At 25.7% G+C, this 21,874-nt stretch overlaps 1 protein-coding gene across 1 annotated transcript; it reads left to right on the top strand.

The window, feature by feature from the left end:
• Positions 1-594: 594 nt before the first annotated feature.
• LOC135926074 (rho GTPase-activating protein 1-like) lies at positions 595-12,963 on the top strand. The gene is made up of 12 exons (XM_065461742.1): positions 595-824; positions 9,212-9,400; positions 9,929-10,016; positions 10,077-10,208; positions 10,264-10,350; positions 10,411-10,509; positions 10,571-10,675; positions 10,722-10,795; positions 10,836-10,913; positions 12,356-12,481; positions 12,533-12,639; positions 12,687-12,963. Exons 1-12 carry the CDS (start codon positions 677-679, stop codon positions 12,855-12,857), a joined length of 1,404 nt encoding a protein of 467 aa, XP_065317814.1. The 5' UTR covers positions 595-676; the 3' UTR covers positions 12,858-12,963.
• Positions 12,964-21,874: the final 8,911 nt, after the last annotated feature.

Below are 21,874 nucleotides of genomic sequence, written 5' to 3'. Positions count from 1 at the left end.
GAAAACAATGTGTATGATTGTTTGCAATATAGATTTGGTCGATGAACTGTATTATAATAATTCTATAATAAAAGTATTAATTTTTACAGCAATAAATTTCGTACTATTTGATCTCAAAATTTAATAGATAACCCCCCAAAAAATTTATCATACCCCCATTAAAGCAGCCTACCCCCACCCCCTTAAAAAAATAGGATGCAAACTGTTCCTACCCCTCCCGCTCAGGTAGACGCTGAGGAGGATACACAACAAAAGGATACGTTTGCAAAGATGGCTATGTTAATCTTCGACTTAATTAATTATATAAATTAATAATATATATTTTATTATCAACTTATCATATTCAATGCAATGATATATATCATTACCCCTCCCGCTCAGGTAGACGCTGAGGAGGATACACATCAAAAGGATACGTTTGCAAAGATGGCTATGTTAATCATCGACTTAATTGATTATATAAATTAATAATATATATTTTATTATCAACTTATCATATTCAATGCAATGATATATATCATTGATTCAATGAAAAAACCTGGTTTAACGTCTGTTAGTAGCCATTTTATATTTGTCTAAAATTATGTGTAGCTTTTTGGCAATAAAGCCATTCTTGATATTATTTTTTTTGAACGGATGATTATACGATTACGTTTATCAAGATGAGGTTATTTTAATGGAAAATATTCAATTTATAAATGATGACGATAACATAATTGATATTGATGAACCTTTTCAAACTTGGACCAATTCAATTCGTGAACCACAATTAGAGTTTGATGATACAGAAGTACAGAATTCGGTTCCTTATGATATTGAAAATGGTTAAGATACATATGATATGAATATATTAAAATATCTAGGTATTAGAGATGTCGATTTATTTAAACTAGATAAAAATTCTTTTTTTTTATAAAATTATATTTTTTTGATTACATAAATAATGAAAAGTATAATATGTAAAGAAATCCATCTTTTAATAAGTTAAAATTTATTAATTGAATATGTGCCTTATAGTGCAACCTAATTGAGGGTTATAGAAAAAAGCAAACAAGTATGTGTTTTTATTAATGTTTGTAAATTGTGATCAATTTGCACAATACCATTTGAAATACATGTTTGTATAACAAATGGTGAACACTCAATTATGTTTCACTATTATTTGTATGTGGATATAAAATATTTTCTGAATTTTTAACTTGATGATAATATAAATATGTGAATTTTATTCTATTCCAAGATAGTAACAAAATTATAATTCTATATAAACAGCCAATTTTATTCAATTCTTAAAAAATTATATAAATAATTACATTATTTTACATTTTATAAAAAATATATTAATTATTTGTTTAAATAAAGTGATTTTAATTTAAAAAGGTTTGTAATATAATATTTTATTTTTGGATAAAAATATAATAAACTTTATATAAAAAACAACTATTGTATAAAAAAAATTATTTCTAAAAAAGACAGTTAATACCAGAGTTGTTAAAGAGTATCTAGATATAAAAATGTAGTATCTGTATCAAGATAGATTTTTTAGAAAGGTATCTGTATCTAGATATTTTTTTAGAGGTATCTGTATCTCTTTTTAGATACTTTTTAAGATACATTTTATATACCCCTTTTTTTATTGTAAATAAAAATATTTGACTGTAAAATTTATTTTATTTCATATGAGCTTATGAAATAAATAAATATATATATTATATATTAATATTTATTAATACTATAACAAAGAATTATATATACATAAAATATTAAAACTTATATATAAATATTCATTAATTTAAATATTATGTCCGAGTTTATCAATAAACTATACAAATTTTAATATTACAATATGGAAATGGTAAATTTTATTTTATAACTAAATTTTTAAGTTTATATATTTATTTAGATCTATATCGATGAAGAAGAGGAAGCAACAAGTTCTATTGCTTTACCATGGCCAAATTGAGCATATTTTAAAATAATATCTCAAAACAAATAAAACAATTAATTCTCTGATGGTAAAAGGTTTGCCGTGTCTACCTAAAAATACAAAAATATCCGTCAGTATGACTTTAACGTGCAATATCATGAAGCACATAAGGGTATAGATATTATATATTTAAAATTCTAATTAAAATTTTAAGAGAAAATATCCAACCTTGTTAACAAAAATAAAAAAGGGGAAGGAAAATAAAATACTAAAGAAAATATTGGCAAGGCTCATCCTCCAATAATATTTTTGCTAAAAGACCTTTGACTTTAACTCAAGGCACTTTAGATGATTTAATTATTGCTTTTATTATAGATGGCATGCAGCCATTATAAAAGAAAACAATTGATACAAAGATTAGCTGGTGAATTATCAAAGTCATCAACTGACTGCAAGCAAATAACCTGCCAAAAAAAACAAATAATTTAATTTCAGATTTTTTTCAGTAGCCTACAGCAGATATAATTTCTAATAATGATTTAAATTTTGATAATCAACAAATTTTAAATAACTTTTTCAAAAATAAATGTAGAGATTTTAGCATTTTTAAAGAACTGATATAAAATTGTTATTTATTAAATATAATACTACAATTCCTTCAAGCGCCCCTGTGGAAAGACTATTTAGTGTTGCTAAAAATGTCTTCACAGATAAACGAGGATGCCTAAATGATCAAAATTTTGAAAATATTTTATTACTGAAATCTAATAATTATTTAATCATATATTTTCATATATTATATTAAAATTATAATTTTGGTTATATTCTGATAAATGTTATATCGCGTCAATAAATTTTTAGCTCATTTCATGAATTTTCACAATATAATATTAATTTAGGTTTATGCAAACCTGTATACAGATGCATATTAAAAATTGTATCTGTATCTTGATAACTTTTTAGACGCTGTATCTGTATCTAGATAACTTTTGAGACTATGTATCTGTATCTGTATCTAGATCCATTTAAAAAGTATCTTTTAACAACTCTGGTTAATACATTTATAAAATAAAGTTTTGGGTTGATCTACATATTTCTTAGGAGATCCTCTGTTGTAGATAAAACCCCTCTTTGGGATATCCAATATCTACAGCTATTTTTTTCCTGAGGCTTTTGATTAATTGGCTACCTCACCTCTAAAGATTCCCAGGGTGTTGGTAACTATGGGCTTTTGAAGATCAGGATATTTTGTTTCTTTTTAAGTGTAAATTATTTGATTTCATTAAGAAATTTATACAAGTAGTATATCCACAGGCTAGAGAAAAACAGTTCAACCAAGATATAGTATACCACCCAGTCTTTAGAAATATCACTAAGGAGAATTACTTTTTTAACAGGCACGTACGCAGGAATTTGGTCTGGGGGGGGGAGGGGTAATAAATTTTTTTAAGAAATATCATTGAGCATAAATTTATTAGGACTAATAACTTTTCTAACACACAATTTAAAATTAATGTGAAATATTAAAAAATTATATATATAAACCGGCATATAAAAAACTATAAAATAAATGTGAATTAAAAAAACAGATATAAATGGCAACATTGAAAAACTATAAAATAAATGTGAATTATAAAATATAAAGTGAATATAACCACCATATGAATCACTAAATGACCCAAAATAGAAATTTGAATTTTTTGAGCCTTTAAAATTTATATATAAAGTATAAAAAATTTAATTGTTGGAAATATAAATTATTACACAAAATGTTTCTTAGGAATAATTATATTTTGTATGTTTTGAGCTAATTTTTCAATTATCTCATCCTTGCTTGGCGTTAAATGCCTATGAATATTCAAAAGATCCAAACCATTCAATCTACTTTTAGAAGTTTTACTTCATGGGTATGTTTTTCAGAGACTTGCTAGCTTGGCCCCTGGGCCTGACCATATATTTTTTTTAAATCTGGGCCGGGCCAAAATTTTTTTTCAAAAAAACACTCGGCTGGGTCTGAAATTTTTTTTAAAAAAATATCTGGGCTGGGCTATATATTTTAAAACCAAATATTCGAAATCACCATTATTAGCTATAAAAATAAAAAATAAATATAATTTATTTTAGAAAAATTTGGGCCGGGCCTGAATTCAAAAAAGTCTGGCCTGAAAATTTTTTTTTAAAAAAAACCCCAAACAGGGTCAAAAAATTTTTTGAAAATCCGGGCTGTGCCCTGCAAATGGTACCTCTGCAGGGCTCTGTTATTCTTCTTAAAAAGAGAATGTTCTCTCATTAGTTTATTAATAGGAAGAGTTGCTAATATATTTATAACCATTTTAATACATTGGGAATATAATCTAAAATGTGTTTGAAATAATGTGAAGCATCCATAGCATTTTTTGGGACTATGTCCACCATAGTTAATCTTTTAATCATAGTTATTTAGCTAATAAGGCATCATAAGATACTTTAATATCTTCAAGATAAAATTTAATAAATATTTATTTTTTTCTATCACCATTCATTTATTTGGGTTATAAATGTATCTAAGAGTTGGGACACTTGTTTTATAATTCTTCTACTGATCCTATATTAATGTTTTGACGATGAGCTTGCTTGCTGCAAGTCAAGGGACAAATATTAAACACGTCAAGCTCTGCTTTTGACTCAACAATAATATATAAAATATGAAATTCTTCATCAACATTAGCTCTAATTTCCTTGAGGTCTTATAAAATTGTCTCCGCTATTCTCATTTTCTTAATCAAGCCAATGTCATATTTTTGAAAAGTATTACATAAAATAGTTGTATAATTAAATAATACATTCTAATGAGAAAATAAATTTGGAATAAGTATTGAATTCAATAATTTTCTTGCTTCTGAGGAAATATTTCTTTCAAGCCATTATGATATTTCATTAATAGCATTAATAATTGGCTCTTATAACTCCATAAGAGCTGTTACTGCTTGATGGCGGCGACTCAATCTCGTTGGACAAGCTTGCAATTTCTTTCTCCCTGTTAGACAAGGAGTTTCAGAGATAATTATTATTGACTAGAAATTTAGATAAATATTACGCCACTAATATTTGAAAATAATAAGTAAATTACGCCAAGGAAAACTTGAAATCGAAATTAATTAATAAAATAACTTAGTAGATGAATGTGATAAATAAATCTAATTAAATATATATGAGATAGGAATAAATATTAACAAATATAAATTAATATTAACAATAATATTTTTGAAAAATATAATCCGGCATCTGATTTTTTTGGCTTTGGGGGGGGGGGATTTGTACCCCTATCTCCCTCCCCCGCTGCATACGCGCCTGTGTTTTAAGAGTGGATAGTATTTGTAGACTTTTGAAAGCTTGTAGAATGATGCTGTTGATTGCTTTATGGTGGGGTTCATGTCCATGAGAATATTTGCAGTATATTGGGTTTTATTATTTATTAATTGTCAGTTAGTTAAATGGTGTTACTGTACATTCTAGAAAAAGACAGCATGGATATTTAATCAATGAAACAGACAACAAGTGGAGAATCCCAGCTTTTTTGGGAAGGGGTTGATCTGATGCAGTTGGCCCAGGTGTTTAGTTAAAGTTAGGTCATTGTATGGGGTGAGTGTTTGAAGATAAAAAAATTTATAGGAAAAAAGATTAGGTGAAGTTAAGGCCAATGTAGATAGGCACAAGGGTGAACGGGTGCCATTTTTACCAGTATGAAAAAGTGTTGGCAGAAGTGGAAAATCTTATATTTAAAATGATCCCAGTAGGTTTTTAATTTTAATTTCATGCTAGGCCTGAATATCCTCATTTTTAAATCGAGGATGTCATAGCATATGAAATTTTAGGTATATTAAAGAAATTTTTGCTGAACAGGAAGGGCATGTTTAGGGTGTTATATTGGGAGAGTTAGTTAGAAAATGTGTATAGCCCCCTTTCCCCCTATAGGGGATCCTTGATTAAGTAAAATTATTTATGGGTATAGTCTGGAATGGGGAAAAGAGGGGAAATGTGAAGGTGAGCATCTTTGGAGATATTTAGAGAAAGACTTTTTGTAGGATACAAGTCTTCAATATTTTTGATATATAATAGCTGATATATCGCAAAGATGATTCTATCATCTAAATAGCAAGAATTATGAGATAAATCTGATTTATGTTTAATATCAGCCCATTCTACGATAATAAAACATGATTATTTAATTTTAGGAAAAACAAATTTGTAGCATAGCTATTATAGATCAGAGACCTTAATGGGCCTAAATTTTTTGATTAAACCTGATCCAGGTTCGCAAAAAATATTTTGGGCAGGCCCGGACATATTTAATATTATAACTATTCCCAAGTCTGACACAGGTCCATAATGTGTTTAAAAAATAATTTCCAATCCCATATCCAAAAATTTAAATTATTGTATTGAATAAAAATGAACAATATTAAATGTATTCATTTTGTTTACAATACTAAAATTTATTATTAGTATAAGAAAAAAATTACAATAATTTTTTAAGCTAGCAACTGTATAAGCGAAATATAAATAAAATAGTTTTAGGCCCAAACCCATTAAAAATAAATTTCAGTGACCCAGGCCAGCTAAAAAATATTATATCATGGACTGTTGAGGAGGAATATTCCCATTTGGGATGATATTGAGAAGTTTTATTAAGTTTTTAATACAATAAGGCTTTAGGGAATGTTTGGTTTAATAATATCTTGGAGCAAAAATATTTCCTTTTTTTCAGAGTTGTTAAACCCTACTTTTAAAAGTAGCGCGATACCGTTATCGTTATTTGTCAAAAAATTTAGCGCGCTACCGCGATCGCTACTCATCAAAAAAAGTAGCGCGCTATTAGCTACTATTTTTTAGTAGCTTGGTTACTTTTTATAAAAAAAATTAGAAATAAATTTGTTTTATTTTTTCTTATAATGTAATTGTATAGTATATAATACATAAAAATCAACATTTATAAATATTTAAATATAGTTAATTATTGATTATAAAAAATAGTATATAAAAAGGCTAAAATTAATGTAATAAAATAATTATTTATGGTAATATTTATTCTTATTTATTTTGGCATTTTAATAATAATATCATTTCTATACTATCATCCCCAAGCCTAGAGCAACGATCAGAAAGTATAAGTTTTGCTTTACTAAATAATCTCTCAACACTAGCACCTGAGGGCAAGGCAGTATTTAATTTTATATACATATTTTTAATATAAGAAAAATTTTCAAAAATAATCATTAAGTAGTTTCTGATTTAACGTATCTAGGAGATTTTCTATTATATTAGTATCCTATATTTCCAAAAAATTATCATTGGAAGTCGTTTTTGAGGTTCTAACTAGGGAATATTTGCTTGGTATTTGACTATCAGTCCATGAGCCTATCACGTTAATCCTTAGCATTATCGATTAGAGCATCTTTCATCTCTTCAAAGTTATCTACCATCTTAATCATTAGTGGCTAGCGGCAAAAAATTGTTGTACCAGGGGATAGAGTTTTAATATTGTAAATGAATTACAACCAATGACATTGGCTGAACTATATCAATTATAAGATCGATAATAACTTTATCAGCCAGTTTCTGAAAAATATTGGCATGTGCAATATTATTTATTAATCAATTTAGCTTGAATCTCTTATATATCAAAATTAAAATCTTTTTAAAACGGTTGGCATGAACATTCTTACAAAATAAAAATAGTATTAAAATTTAAAAATGACCATTACCTTTAGATGTTTTTTGAGGTAATAGCTACTAGATTTATTTGAGGATATATTTTTTCTACATTTTAAACAAATAAATTTATAGCCACCTTTTGTTTTTACATTAATTTGAAAATATTTTTCAAATTTATGAATTGGAAAATTTGTATTATTGTTATTAAGAACATTTTCTTCCAGGGTACTTACCTTCCACTTCATTAATGATCATTGTCTGACTCAATTACATCAATTTTGATTGCGATGACATATTAAATAATTTAAACCAGATGATTTAGGTTTATATTGAAAATATAAATTTCAAAATTAAATAATAAAAATTATTATTAATTATGACATTATTTAAATTTTCATGTTTATAAGCTACATTCATGCTACTTAGCTACTTTCAAAAAAAGAAGCGCGCTAAAAAAATAAATAATTCGAAAAAAAGTAGCGCGCTATTAGTTATCGCTACTAAAAAAGTGCGCTACTTTAACAACTCTGCTTTTTTAATAATCATTTTGGATATAATTTTGAATTTAAATTAAACAGATTACTTGTTTTTCGATAATAATAAGACTGCATTTTTTTAATTCTTAACTGTTTTTTTTTATAATCCTTTAAAATTTGAATCAATTAGCCTAATTAATGGGTGATTCCATATTAAATGAGCAAGAAAAATATGATTTTAACGGATTCTTTCAATTTCAATAATAATTTGTATGAACATCATATCTTTGGTGCCACTAGCCTTTACAATCTCATGGGACTCAAATAAAAAAAATGGATTTTTTTAGGAAATATTTTCTAAAATGATCTTTTTGGGGGCTCTTCAAATTTTTCAGGATCTCTGGCTTTTTTATGCCCCCTCCCCAGTTACGCTACTGCATCATATATGTTCTAGTTATGACTGAGACAATAAGATTTAAAAGTACAAAAATTGGTTTTTTTAAAACTTTTTTCAAATGTTAAAATTAGTTTTTAATTTAAAGATGGAATTAGTTGAATATTGAATCTAGTATTAATAAATAATTCAATAATTGATAATTATGATTAAAACATCAATATTCAGTTCTTAAATATAGTCCATCTAAATTTAAAATTATATTTTAAATAAGCAGGAGCTCTAATTTTCCATTTTTTAAAAATTCTTTTACTATAATTCTAAAGGTCATTCTATATCAAACCAAACACCTTTCGGTCGACCCTTTTCAAAAATTTGTAGGTACATTTAAGTTCTATTAACTTTAGCTCATTCAATAACTTGCCTACAAATTTTTATCGAAATTAAAAGAGGTGGACTGCGAGATATTTAATTTGACATGTTTAATAGTCATAACAATTGGTATCTTTGTTTTAAATTCTTATCTATATATAGTATTTTATAATTATGTAATTTAACTTCTAATATTTTGTAATTAGATTGACCTTAATAATATTATATTAAATATAGGAAAATAATAATATTGTATGACAAATATAATATTCATATAGCATTGAATATAATATTATAAAATATAACAACATGGAATGTCCTTTAATTAATGATTATGAAAAAAAATAGAATATAACGATGGATTGTTAAACGAAAAACTTGACCTCGAGTTGACCGAAAAAGTTGATGCTCTGCAGTTTTTCGATGAAAATTACGAAGACCAAATTAAAATTACCCCAATTATGGACATGGGGGCGGACTCTAAGGCGATAGATAATTTCTCAGATATGGTCAAATACAACATTATTAACGTGACCGGTAATATGTTTACTTAAAACCTTTTTTATAAACTTTAAAATGTTATATCAAAATTATATTATTGCTGGCAACAGATTAATTTATAACTTATGGTGGATAGAATAAAATGAATAAATGAAATAATATTTGGAATAAACCGCTCCTAATGCTCTTTTACACCGTAATGAGTGCGTTATGAACGATGGTTTTTAATATAACACAACATCTTTGCCCTCAATTATATTTTCTTGTAACAACCATTATTCAATTGGGTTCATTTTATTTATAATGTCATCTGAACTGAATACTCTTCTTTTTTTTAAATGGATCAAATCTTGCCTGGAATTTTAACCAAATTGATATGATATAGGTGCTCAGATATATTTTTATAATTGCTATAATATTTAGAAATGTATCTATACCTATACTCATAGTATCAATATATCAATACTTGCCATTTTAAAAATAAATAATTAATTAACCGATAAGAAACATGGTGATGTTAAATTTTTATTGATGCATCTAATATTTTGTATATAACGATTAAAGGTGATGACAAATATGGACGTAAAATTATTATAATATCCGCTTGTAATTTACCAACAAGAGATAAAATGGATTACAACAGATTTTTGAAGTGATGAAAATTTAATTCTTTAAAAAAAAGTGTTTTTTTTAAATAATTTTATCAAAGTAGATATATAACCACTACTCTGGACACATTCGTTGAATTAGATTATGTTATCGTTTATTTTCACTGTGGCTTGAATAGTAAAAACAAACCACCAATGTCATGGTTATGGCAGGCTTATAAGATGTTTGATCATAAGTATATTATTTTTTACCATTATATGTTGTTCAATTTATAAACATTATATTTATAGATATAAAAAAAATTTAAAGCAGCTTTATCTCGTGCACCCTACGAATTTTGTAAAAATATTTTATCAAATCTTTAAACCTGCAATAAGGTATAATGCTTTGTTACTTTATTCATGTATATTATATGCTAAAATTATATATGAAAAAAGTAATAAATTCGGCCATAAAATTGTGAAAATAAATTTTTTATATGAACTTCAAACTCACATGCTCATTGAACAGCTTTACATTCCCAAATTAGTATTAGAGTAAATAATACATATTCATTATATTATACTAAAATTAAATTAAACATTTTTCATCTTGTAGACATGATAGCAAATTATATATAAATTACAAAAATACTATTAATAATTCTAATTTGTTCGAGGACCATATATGCGAAAATGCATTATTTGGAGAAGATATAAAAGAGTAATTTTATCGTTTTAATCCAATATACCTAAAAAAGTTAATAAAGTTTAGCGAAAAGAAATAATGACCCTATACCTATCTTTGTTAAACAAATTGTTGAACATTTGTCGACCAAAGAATGTAAATTATTCAGTATATAGGTTTATTCATTTTGTTTTAGCTCTCAGTACTGTTGGGCTGTTTAGAAGGTCATGCAACATCAATTCGCTTAACGCGATCAAACAAAGATTAAATAACGGTTTATACTTATATATCAAGCATGATTTATTGAATAAAATAATTTTTGCTCAATATGATAATCAGAGTTATAACATGCTTTAAGCGAGGAGCGAGAGCGATTTATTTAACGTTAAATTCTATTTCTTTATTTAAAGTTATATTTAAACAAGCCATCTAGTTATTAATTATAAATTAAACATAGCTTGGTCCCAATTAGGGATTTAATCGTTTGAAACATTTTTTTTACCTCTGAAAATGCTGGAGGTTAGTTATGAGCAAAATAAGTAAGTGGGGCGTTAAGATAGAAAAAACACGACTCAAAAAAATAAATACCGTAGTATTTATCAGGGATGTGAACCCTTCGATAAAAAAAATGGTCCGGGTTCAGGAATAAAATTTTTAAAAAAGGTTCAGGTCCCGGGTTCAAGGTTTGGAGATTATAAAAAAATATTGACTTAAAATTACACAATTTATTTTTTATATACTTCATATAAATAATAGGCATGCATAAAATTAATTTATATTTTTAATGTTTTATTTAATCGCATAGCCCTTCTTAATATCATTTATAATAAAATATTACCTACACTAAAAAACATATTGGTCACTTTTTTATAAAAAAAATGCTCTTTTTCTAAAAATTTAGAATTATAATCTATATTTAAAAAGTTATTAACTTTTACTAATTTATCATTCAAATTCGTTTGTTTACATTTTTGGGGGTGAAGGCTATTTTTTATTACCTTAAAATGATATTTACGAGAGGCAAATTTGCGATGGGGGAAGGGGGGGGGGAATTCACATATATCACCTTTTAAAATTGATATAAATTAAAACAAGTAAAATGGAAGTATAAATTCCAGAAAATTTTGAAAAATGGGAAGAGATAAAAAAAACGAAAATATTTTAAAAAATTTTTGGTATTTTTTTTGACACCAAAAATACCAGAGTTCAGAAGAGTCTAGGTTCTGGTCCGGTTTGATTTTCATAGTTTTTCCCTTTTTACTAGCTTATTTATTTTACCTCAAGGCCACATATCAATCACTCATTTAAAAGTCAATCAAAAAATAAGATTTTTGCAGGACCTTTTCAGATTTTGACTACATTTTTATATACACATAAGTAAAACGTGTTCAAAATTTAGCATCCATTTCCTTAAATTTTTGGAGACACAGACCGGCAATAGATGTATAATTTAAAAAATCGGAACTGGGCCCAATTCTAAAATTTTAAGATATTTGATTTCAACAAAATAACCAAATTATTTATTATGACCAAATTTTACGGGCCTAAAAATAAATTTTTTTTATTCGGGCTTGTCGAAAGTCGATATTTTAAACTCGGGGGTCTGATCTGCAAGCTTGGCTTGGTAAATGGTATCCGTGATTTTTTTGAGTGCTTAAATTTTTTGAATTATTATGTTTGGTATTAAATAATTTTATTTAAAATATTGAAATATAGGAGCGAAATTAAAGATTGAATCTACTGATGATGCACATTTATATGCCGTTTTGTTGAAATCATTTTTACGAGATTTGCCTTCACCTTTATTTACATTTGAAAATTACGATAAAATTATAAATTCAGGTATTTTTGATTATTTTTATCTATTATTTTAAATTTATCAAAACAATTTAGAATCGAAATCGAACATTCAAACTCCAATATTTTGTAGAGATATTATAGATACATTGCCAAAGGAAAATTATGCCTTAATAAAATATATTATAAACTTTTTAAAATTGGTAATACAAATAATAAAAATATATTATTAAATTCTGAATTATTATAGGTGACGACTCATAGTGATATTAATAAAATGACCAGTCACAATTTGGGCTTAATATTTGGACCAAATTTTATATGGGCTAAAACTCAGCCATCGTTAATTAACATCGATCGTATTAATAATTTTATCACCGTTTTAATATCTTATTCCGATGAAATATTTGATATTATCTAATCATATTTATTGAAATAATTATAATTTTACAATTTTTATATAAAAAAAATGTAATAAAAATACATTGTTATTTATAATACATTTTATAATATATTTATTTAATAAAATACTAGACGGGTATTTTTTTTAATAAATGGAAATCATGTTCATATTTAATTAGGATATAATACATCTATTAGATTGTTTTATCTTTTATTAAACTATTTAACATTTTTGAACTTAAGACAATCATGATCCTTTATATAAATCGATTATCCTTCCCTCTAATTAGCGATTTCTTCCTTAAGCCTCTATTGTTCACTTTAATCTTATAGTAGTAATGGAGGTCTAGTATTAGCATGATATTAAAAAATAAAGAATAATGCTATAAAGCGTTATTTTTAAAATTTAACATAATTATTTTGAAAAATTTAACTTCGGTACCTTACCTTTTAAAAGAAGTCTTATATTATTTTTTTCGAGAGATCGAAAATGATCCATACGCTATAAATTTATAAAAAAAATGATACAAAAATTTTTAAACCGATCTAAAATTAATTATAAATGATAAATAACTCGTATTAACGTATTCCGGCGAAAATATTTTAAAATTATTTTTATCTCAGGTATCAGCCGACTCATGTTATTATCGGTTTGAATATCGATTAAAATAGTGGTATCGTTATTAGTGATCTGCATCGAGCCTAATTTTTTAAGCCCGGCCCGGCCTGAAGTTTTTTTTTAAAAAAGTTTTGCCGGCCCAGCCCGAATTATATATAGAAATTAATTTTTATAATAACTAAAAATAAAAACTGTGTTATATGGCGTTTAGTTTCTATAAATAAAATCAAATATTTTTATATTACATAAAATTTCAACATAAATTTATATATATTTAAAAAAATTCCAAGGCCCGACCCGACTTAGCCCGAATTTAAAAATAAATATTAAGCCCGACCCAGTCCAAACCCGATTTTTTTAAAAAAATAGGCCCGACTCGAAGCCTATTTGGGCCGGGTACGGGCTTGTCCTACTTTTGCAGATCTCTAATCGTTATATCTCAGACAGGTATTATGTAAATAGGGTTATAAATACATTATAATTAATCAATAAAATATATAATTTTTTTGAAAATTTATTAAATAAATTTATAATTGATTGCAAACCATTTTTTTAAATTTATTTATAACAATAATTATTCAAATTTTTGATCTGACAAATAGGAACGTTTAGCGCTTATAATTGATGTTAAGAATTTTCCATTTTATGGCTTGAAAAGAGTTATTTTTTTTTGTCCTAATCTATTAGAATATCTTTATTCAGTTTTTAATTATGTTTAAATGTGTTGGCACCCTTGTAAAAACAATCGACATAATTATACTAGGAACGACGTTTACATTATGGCTTGTCTCAATGGGGCGGATTGTAGATCAATGTTTAAGTTAGGTATTTATAAGGTTTATATTAAACGTTAGATTTGATCAGGAAATTCATCTAAAATTTAAATAAATTTAAAAAAAATACTGGGTGAAACAAACTGCTATTATGGGTAATCAGCTCCAATTTATTCGTTACTTAATTTACAAATATCAAATTTTATATAATTAAATATTGTGGACTTTTGAAACACTTTGCTTATACATTTTATTTTTCGATAGATTCTATAGTGTGTAAGTGTATTATTTATTTACTTAATAAAATTATTTCATTAAGACAAATTCGAAAAAACCTTTATTTTCGAAAACCATAATTAACCGGAATCTTTTAAAATTTAGGCAGCTGAACCTAACCATAACCTTTTAATTTTTTCGCTTCTGAACCGTAAACCAAAATATCGGGCCCCTCTACTTAGCCTTTACATTAATTACTGAATCTATGCAAAGTTTTTCAATTCTAATGATTTAACATAAATAAAATTATAAGCTAACTATAATAAGTATATAATAAAGTATGAACTTTTAGTATTCGTAGTTTAGTTAATATTTTTTCTAATATTGCTTTAAATAAAATTTTTTTGTAAATATTAGATATCGCCCCGAACCGGCTCCTTAAGAATTTAAAAATGTTTTTCATATGGCTCGAAATTTTTTTTAGCTCAGCCTCTTAATTATTTTTGGTAAAATTTTTTTTATAAATTAGCATTATTCAAGACTTAAAAAATTCCGAGCCAAAAAATATTATACACGAATTGCCTGGCTAGAAAAATATATTTTATAAAAGTTAGGAGTATTTCTGATGTGTATTCCTTTCTGAGTAAAATAATTCCTTGAGACAAGAAATTTTTAATATAATAGCAGGTATAGAAGGAAATATGATATTTTATCAGTATTTGAAGAAATATTAATTTTAATCTCTTAATATATTTAGGATCATTAGTAATATCTACACAATATCACTTAAATCTAATAGCTTAGGATATTCTGAAAATCTAATAAAATATTTAATATTAGACATTATAATAAATACTAGTCAGGCAATAAATACTAGGGCAAATCAATTATTAAAAAAATAATAAGGTTATTGAACTAACGTAAAACATGAACGCGTTCGACAAAAAATGAAATGTGGAACGAGTTCGTTTACAACCAGTATATATTTTAATACGAATCCCGGAAAAAAAAACCCCGAAATTTTTTTTCGAATTTACTTAAGATCTAATAATATCGGTATATTTTTATTTGGATTTAATAAGGTATAGATAAAATAGTATTTTAGAAATAAATATAAAAATATAATTTAATAATAAATTTTTTTAGGCCCCATTTCATTACTTAAAGATTTCTCATATACCCTCCATAAAAAATGCTTAAATAAATCCTAAATTTAGTACAAAAATTATGCTAACCTAAAAAATGCTGATGTTTAAATTGGTACTGGGAAAAAAAATAACCCATGTATTACTTATTTTCGTAAAAATTATTTGCTATAGTAATAAATACAATCCATCCTTAATTACTATATTAAGTAGACTAAATTTGACAAAATTTGCAATAAGATCTGTTTATTTTATTGATAAATCATAATATATATACAAATTTAATAATTTACAATAATAATTATATGGGTGACATAGAATATTGAAGGAAATCTCCCTCATAAAAATCTGGATGGCTTCGCACTACATCACGGTATTCCTCGCAAAGTTTCTTTAGCCGATTCTGGGTATTGTAACTGCGATTTTGTTTTCGGTGTCCAACTACCTACACGCCATCGTTCAAGTTTGGTTTAATCGGCAGCCACCTCGCATTTCATTTTTTTAATCAATACCCAGATTGATGGGTGTTTATTCCCAACCAGATTAGAAAAACGATGATTCCAACCTTGAGAATAGCTTCTTGTGACCTTCCTTGATACTCCATTGATGTAATTTTTATCGAAATATTAAAGAATATCCTTACCATTGCTCGGAGTAACTGATCTAAGGAATGCCATTGCATTGCCCATATCACATAAAGGAACAAATGCTAAGCCTTCCATCATGCCACAAAGGAAGCTAAGGGCTTCATCGGTTCTGTATTGGCTTACCAGACCTAGCTTTTGAATTTTTATATGGGTACTTTGACACAAATGGTAAAAGCATCCTCTGATTATGATGTGATCCCCTAATTGGAAAAATAAATATAAATAATTTAACATATTAATAATCATACCAATGACAGTTTTAACCGCGCTCATGGCAGACTTTTCGAAATCCATGTAAATATATAATGGATCAGGAAATAAATCCCGTTCTTGACATTTAGACATTATTACTTCGAATATTTTTTCTTTTTTTGGAGTTAAATAGCTGTTAATGATTGTGGCATTCGCTTATAAAATTATTTATCAATATTAATTATTGCTAGGTTATACTAAAAAATTAAGTGAAAATTGAGAAGAAAAAAATTGAGATAAGATCAGAAAAATAAAGATTAACAATGACATAAAGCAAAAATGGGAAGAATAAATTGAGAAAAAAATTTAAGAAAAAGTGACAAGAAAATTTTTTTAAAAAATAACGATTTTCTTTTGTTTTGGATTTTTTTTCCATGGGGTTTTTTCCGGGGGTTTTTTCCGTGAGGTTTTATTTCCGGGGGTTTTTTTCCTATTACCATTTTAATACAATCTTTTTCAATTCTGTTAGGATTTCACTTGGTAGGAAAGAATAGATATAATTTAGAAAAGATTTATTTTAGATGGATTCCAATATAAAACAGTGTAATTTATTTTCTATTTTAGATAAAAAGGTGTAGTTAATAAATTTTTTAATTTTTAAAATATGACAATATATTATCTCCTCAATTTAAATAATGTATTAATTGGTCCAAATTGAATAAAAAAAAATTAAATAAATATTTATAAAGTTTATATTATTTATAGAAATTGTATTATTTTTATTATTATATTATTTTTATTTATATTATTTTTAATAATTTATAATTGCTAGAAATTTATGAATGCAAATGTGGGAAAAATTTGGGAAGTAGCCAGCTCAGTGTGGGGTATGATATATATTCTTTTAAATAAGGGAGTTTTCCACTTGAGATCTGGCTGCCTTGGTCTCTAGACACTATACCATTAAGCACGTTTTTAATATTTTAAAATATGATTTTGTAGGAAATGCATTTCAGCATGTAAAAAAACCTATTTCCGTGGTTTTTAGAAAATTGTGTTTTGAACTTTTGAAATAAATAAAATTTATATTCGTTTTCCCATGGATTATATAAATTATTGACTCAAAATAATGGTAAAGTTGTTTGAAATTCATAGGGTAAGGAATTCTGAACAGGCTGGAAAACATTTCCGGTAAAATCAGATTTTTAAAATTTAAAAAAAGCCCCCCAAAAATGATTAAAAGTTGAAAGAATAAACGCTCAAACATTTATAGGTAATTTTAAACAAATTGGATGATTATATATTCAAGTGCCAACCTTTTTGCTGCAGTTGATAAATAAAATATAATTGAATATAATTATAGTAATACATAGATGTTCTAGTTTAGACTTGTTTTTAATTATAAATTTATTTATAAAAAATTTATTTCTTTTTATATCGATTTTTTTACTCCAATAAATCGATATTATTACGATTTTACCTTTATTGTGTGATGGTGATTAAATTTTGATATCGTATTATTTAAATAAATAAAATATTTTATTTAAAACATACTTTTGATCTCGAAACATTTAACGTTTAGCCATGGAGTTAACTGTTCAGATTCAATGTCTTCAAAATTTGATTAAAATGTGTTTATCCATTGGAAATTTTCATGATAATTTGAATGAACAACTTCAATTTGTATTAAACGATATTGAAACCAAGTTTTTTATTTGTGCTATTGATAAATCAGATAGAAGGCTTAGAATTATATTAAATATGGATAAAGTTAACATTTTTATTAAAAAATTGTATAATTTAATTAATATTCAGATGAATCAAGAAAATCTTGATAAATTTATGATTTTCATAAAAAATAATAATGAAAAAGAAAAAAGAGTAGACTCAATTTTAGATTTATTTACGATAGTGTGCTTGAATAAAAGTATAGAATCAGATCTAATAAAGCAATATATTCAAAAAATCTTTGATAAAAATTCCATACCAGATAAAAAACATTTGTTAAACGATCTTAATATTCCACAACAATATGATACAGGTAAAAAAAAATTATTTCTTTCTTTCTGTTGAGGCCTAAAAGTCCCAAGAAATGATTTATTTAATTTTTTTTAGTTTATTAAAACTCTTAATGTTTCCCTGGCGAGTTATATTTTTAAAAAAATGTGTCCTTTGCCTTCTATTAAAAATAGATTTCCACCGCATGATTATAAAATTTTAAAATAATTTATCCTCCTATTAAACATTCTAATAATAGCTTGATCACATCATCAACCAATTTTTTTTAAAACTAAAAATAGGAGAGACTGGAGAGACTGTAAACTCCGGTTGGCAGATCACTTAATCTCATTTAAAAATTAAATAAACTAGAAATTAAATTTTATCCTAGTATAGCTTTAATTAAAAATTTATTCAAGAAATAAAATTTTATGTCAAATTCAAAAGATTTTTGCAAACAGAATTTAATTCTGTTTAAGTTATATAATCATTTTTATATAAATTAAATTTTATAGCTAAATTTTACCCTCTTTTGTAATTTGAGGAAGTTTAATGAGCTTATTTTGTATTGATATTATTTTTAATAATAATTTAGAGCTAGCGGGGCTTGCTATGCCATGCACGTTAATTATGGCAGTTAACATGAAAAAAAATGCTTCAAAATCTTGGCCTGCGTATGATTGGTATTTAGGGCTTATGTTAAAAAATTATAATCTCCTTAGGAAATTTATTTTTATATGTACAAAATATTTCTTAAATTAACTAAAATTAACTTTTAATTTTTGTATATAATTAGCTTCAATTTAAAAGTATAGATATAATAAAATAATAAAACTATTCTATACGAATCATTATTAATAAATAAAAATATATTTCAATTCTTTATCGCCAAATAAACTAGTGGTTTAGGAAGTCCCTTGTAGTGGTTTGCCTAATCTCGATATTGGAATTGATTGGGCAAAATTTCAACTTTTGCAAAAAAAATTAAATATGATTATATATTTAAAGATATTTATGAGGTGCCTTTATAGAGTATAGTTATAAGTATCGATTCATATATTGTTGTTTATATATAAAAAACAAAGGCGTTATAGCCGATTTTGCAAAAATCGGTTCGACTAGCCCCAGTCTCCCCTACTAGAAGCAATTTAATATAAACAACGCATTGTTACATATAGCAAATTATTGAATTGTTCATAATATAAAAAGTTGATATAAGGAAAGATTTTTGATAAAAAAAATATAAACATAAAATAGTGTGATAAAGAATGGCTCAAATTGCATCAAATCAGAGGTGTTAAAATCAGGGTTGGCATGTCGGTCAATTGACCAGTCAAATTCGGTCAATTCACTAGAGGAGTATTTGACCAGTCAAATACTCTAAAATATTTTTGGCGAATAAATATTTTGATATAATTAATTAGTATGCATTAAAAGAATGTTTATCAATCTTATTAGGTTACAATTTATTAAAAATATATTTGTATCATGTAGTGTTGTTAAACAGCTCGATTTGAGCCGATTTTTAAAAACGGCTAACTCAATATTTTAAACAGAATAATATTATCCAAGCCTGAAGATTTTGGTCATAGATGGCACAAAGGTTTGGACATCTATTCGCGAAATCTTGAGGTTATAGTCAATAAAGCATCAGTTGTTGATGAAGTGGTATGTGATATTTGTCCTATAATTACCAATAATATATTAAATGAAGAAATATTTTGGACAAGAAATTTAAAATTTTAACTATACTCAAACCTTTAGCTACCTTTTTGTTGAAAGTGCAAGGAAATAAATGTACTTTGGTCCACGTAAAAAACGAAATGCTTAATTTGGAAAAACACATAATACAATCATGCCATGATTCTATATTTTCTCCATCTGAAGAAAAAAACAATTAAAGTTATGTTTGAAAAGAGAAAAAATGATATAAATACATATAAGAAACCATCAGATTTCGGCCTCAAGTTAGTGGAATGCCTTTGTCCACCTTGCCCATTAAGAGAAGTAGCTAATATTATACTAACATTCCCTAGTTCAACTTCTTCCTCAGTAAGAAATTGGGTTTGGGGCAATATTCATACAACAAATAAAAATCGATTGAAGACTTAGAACAGGAAAATTGTCAAGAGTATATCATAACTTAAGATTGATTAAAAATATTAAAGAAAATAATGATATTGAACATGAACCGGAACAAGACTCTGCCATGGAGGGCGATTCATCAACTATGGAATGAATTAAAAAAATATTATGAAATTAATATTAAATAGATTCATTATAATATTATATATATACAAAATAAAGTTAATATGGTGTAAAAAAAAATTATTTGAATTTGACCATATTTGTAGGTCAATATCGGTCAATTGACAGAATCGTATTGACCCATCAAATGCATAACCCTGGTTAAAATAAAATGTTTAAGCTAAACTAAATTGTATTGCTTACCATATCTAACACAAAACATAATTACAATTTACAACGTCACTATGTTTTATTTATTCTTATTTAGCATTTTTGGATATTTTTGAAAGAAAATTGGAACAAGGTAAAGTTTGTAAGGGGGTTGAAAGACATGATATTAAAAAGGATTTAAAGTTAATTAATGAATCGATGAATACTATTTTTAACGTGGAAAATGAATGGGAAGATATAAAACAAAAAATTGATTTAACATTTACAATACTGAAATCTCTATTAGATCTTAATATAAATTGTGATAAAAACTTAATTGCGTCCATATTTGAATCAACAAGTAAAATATTTATAAAGAAAATGTACAATATACAAATATGAATATTTAGATATGACGCTCAATAATTATATTAATGTGCACTATAATCTCTCAGATATATGGCCTATAGATGACAAAGGGTTTGACAATATTTCAAAGAAGATAATGAGTATCACAAAATATTGGTTACAAAAATCAAAAACATTTTCCAATAATGCTGGTTTAAGTATCAATTTTGTCGAGTTTTTCAATAGTTTAGATATAATGCCACTCAAAATAAACGATGTACAATGTTACAACATTTTGATTTTAAAAATATTATAGATTTTATATTTTCAATTAAAAGGTTGAGCCTTTTTTAAGAAAAATTTTTAATCAAATATTATCTAAAAATTCCAAATATTTTTTGTAAAAAATGTTTTATAAGTAAATATTAATTTTTTGCATGAAAAATTTTTCAAGCACAATATTTTTTCAAACTCTGAAAAATAAAAAAGTAATATTTTTAATTTATATTAAGTTAAAAAAAATTGCTAGCTACAGTTTATATAAAAAATTTTCTAGGAGATCCAAAATCTACCCGTTAGTAGATAACCGCCTGGCTTACTATAGTCATTAAGATAGTAGAAGTAGAATATCGTAAATTAGCGATTACTTAAATAATCACTTTAATTTTTAATGAATATCGGGGATTATGTTATAATAGAAT

The sequence above is a fragment of the Gordionus sp. m RMFG-2023 genome, chromosome 3, assembly GCF_954871325.1.
Source record: "Gordionus sp. m RMFG-2023 chromosome 3, tfGorSpeb1-WG-v2, whole genome shotgun sequence".
Classification (NCBI taxonomy): domain Eukaryota; kingdom Metazoa; phylum Nematomorpha; class Gordioida; order Chordodea; family Parachordodidae; genus Gordionus; species Gordionus sp. m RMFG-2023.
The sequence above is the reverse complement of the archived record's forward strand: the minus strand, read 5'-3'. Positions and strand labels throughout refer to the sequence as shown.

What these genes read in the sequence shown, in the direction of transcription:
- LOC135926074 (XM_065461742.1), top strand. Translation starts at nt 677, where the DNA reads ATGGAAAATATTCAATTTATAAATGATGACGATAACATAATTGATATT. An exon ending in CAAACAAAGATTAAATAACG is followed by an intron (nt 10,914 to 12,355) that starts GTTTATACTTAT and finishes ATTGAAATATAG; the next exon opens with GAGCGAAATTAAAGATTGAA. An exon ending in CGATAAAATTATAAATTCAG is followed by an intron (nt 12,482 to 12,532) that starts GTATTTTTGATT and finishes AAAACAATTTAG; the next exon opens with AATCGAAATCGAACATTCAA.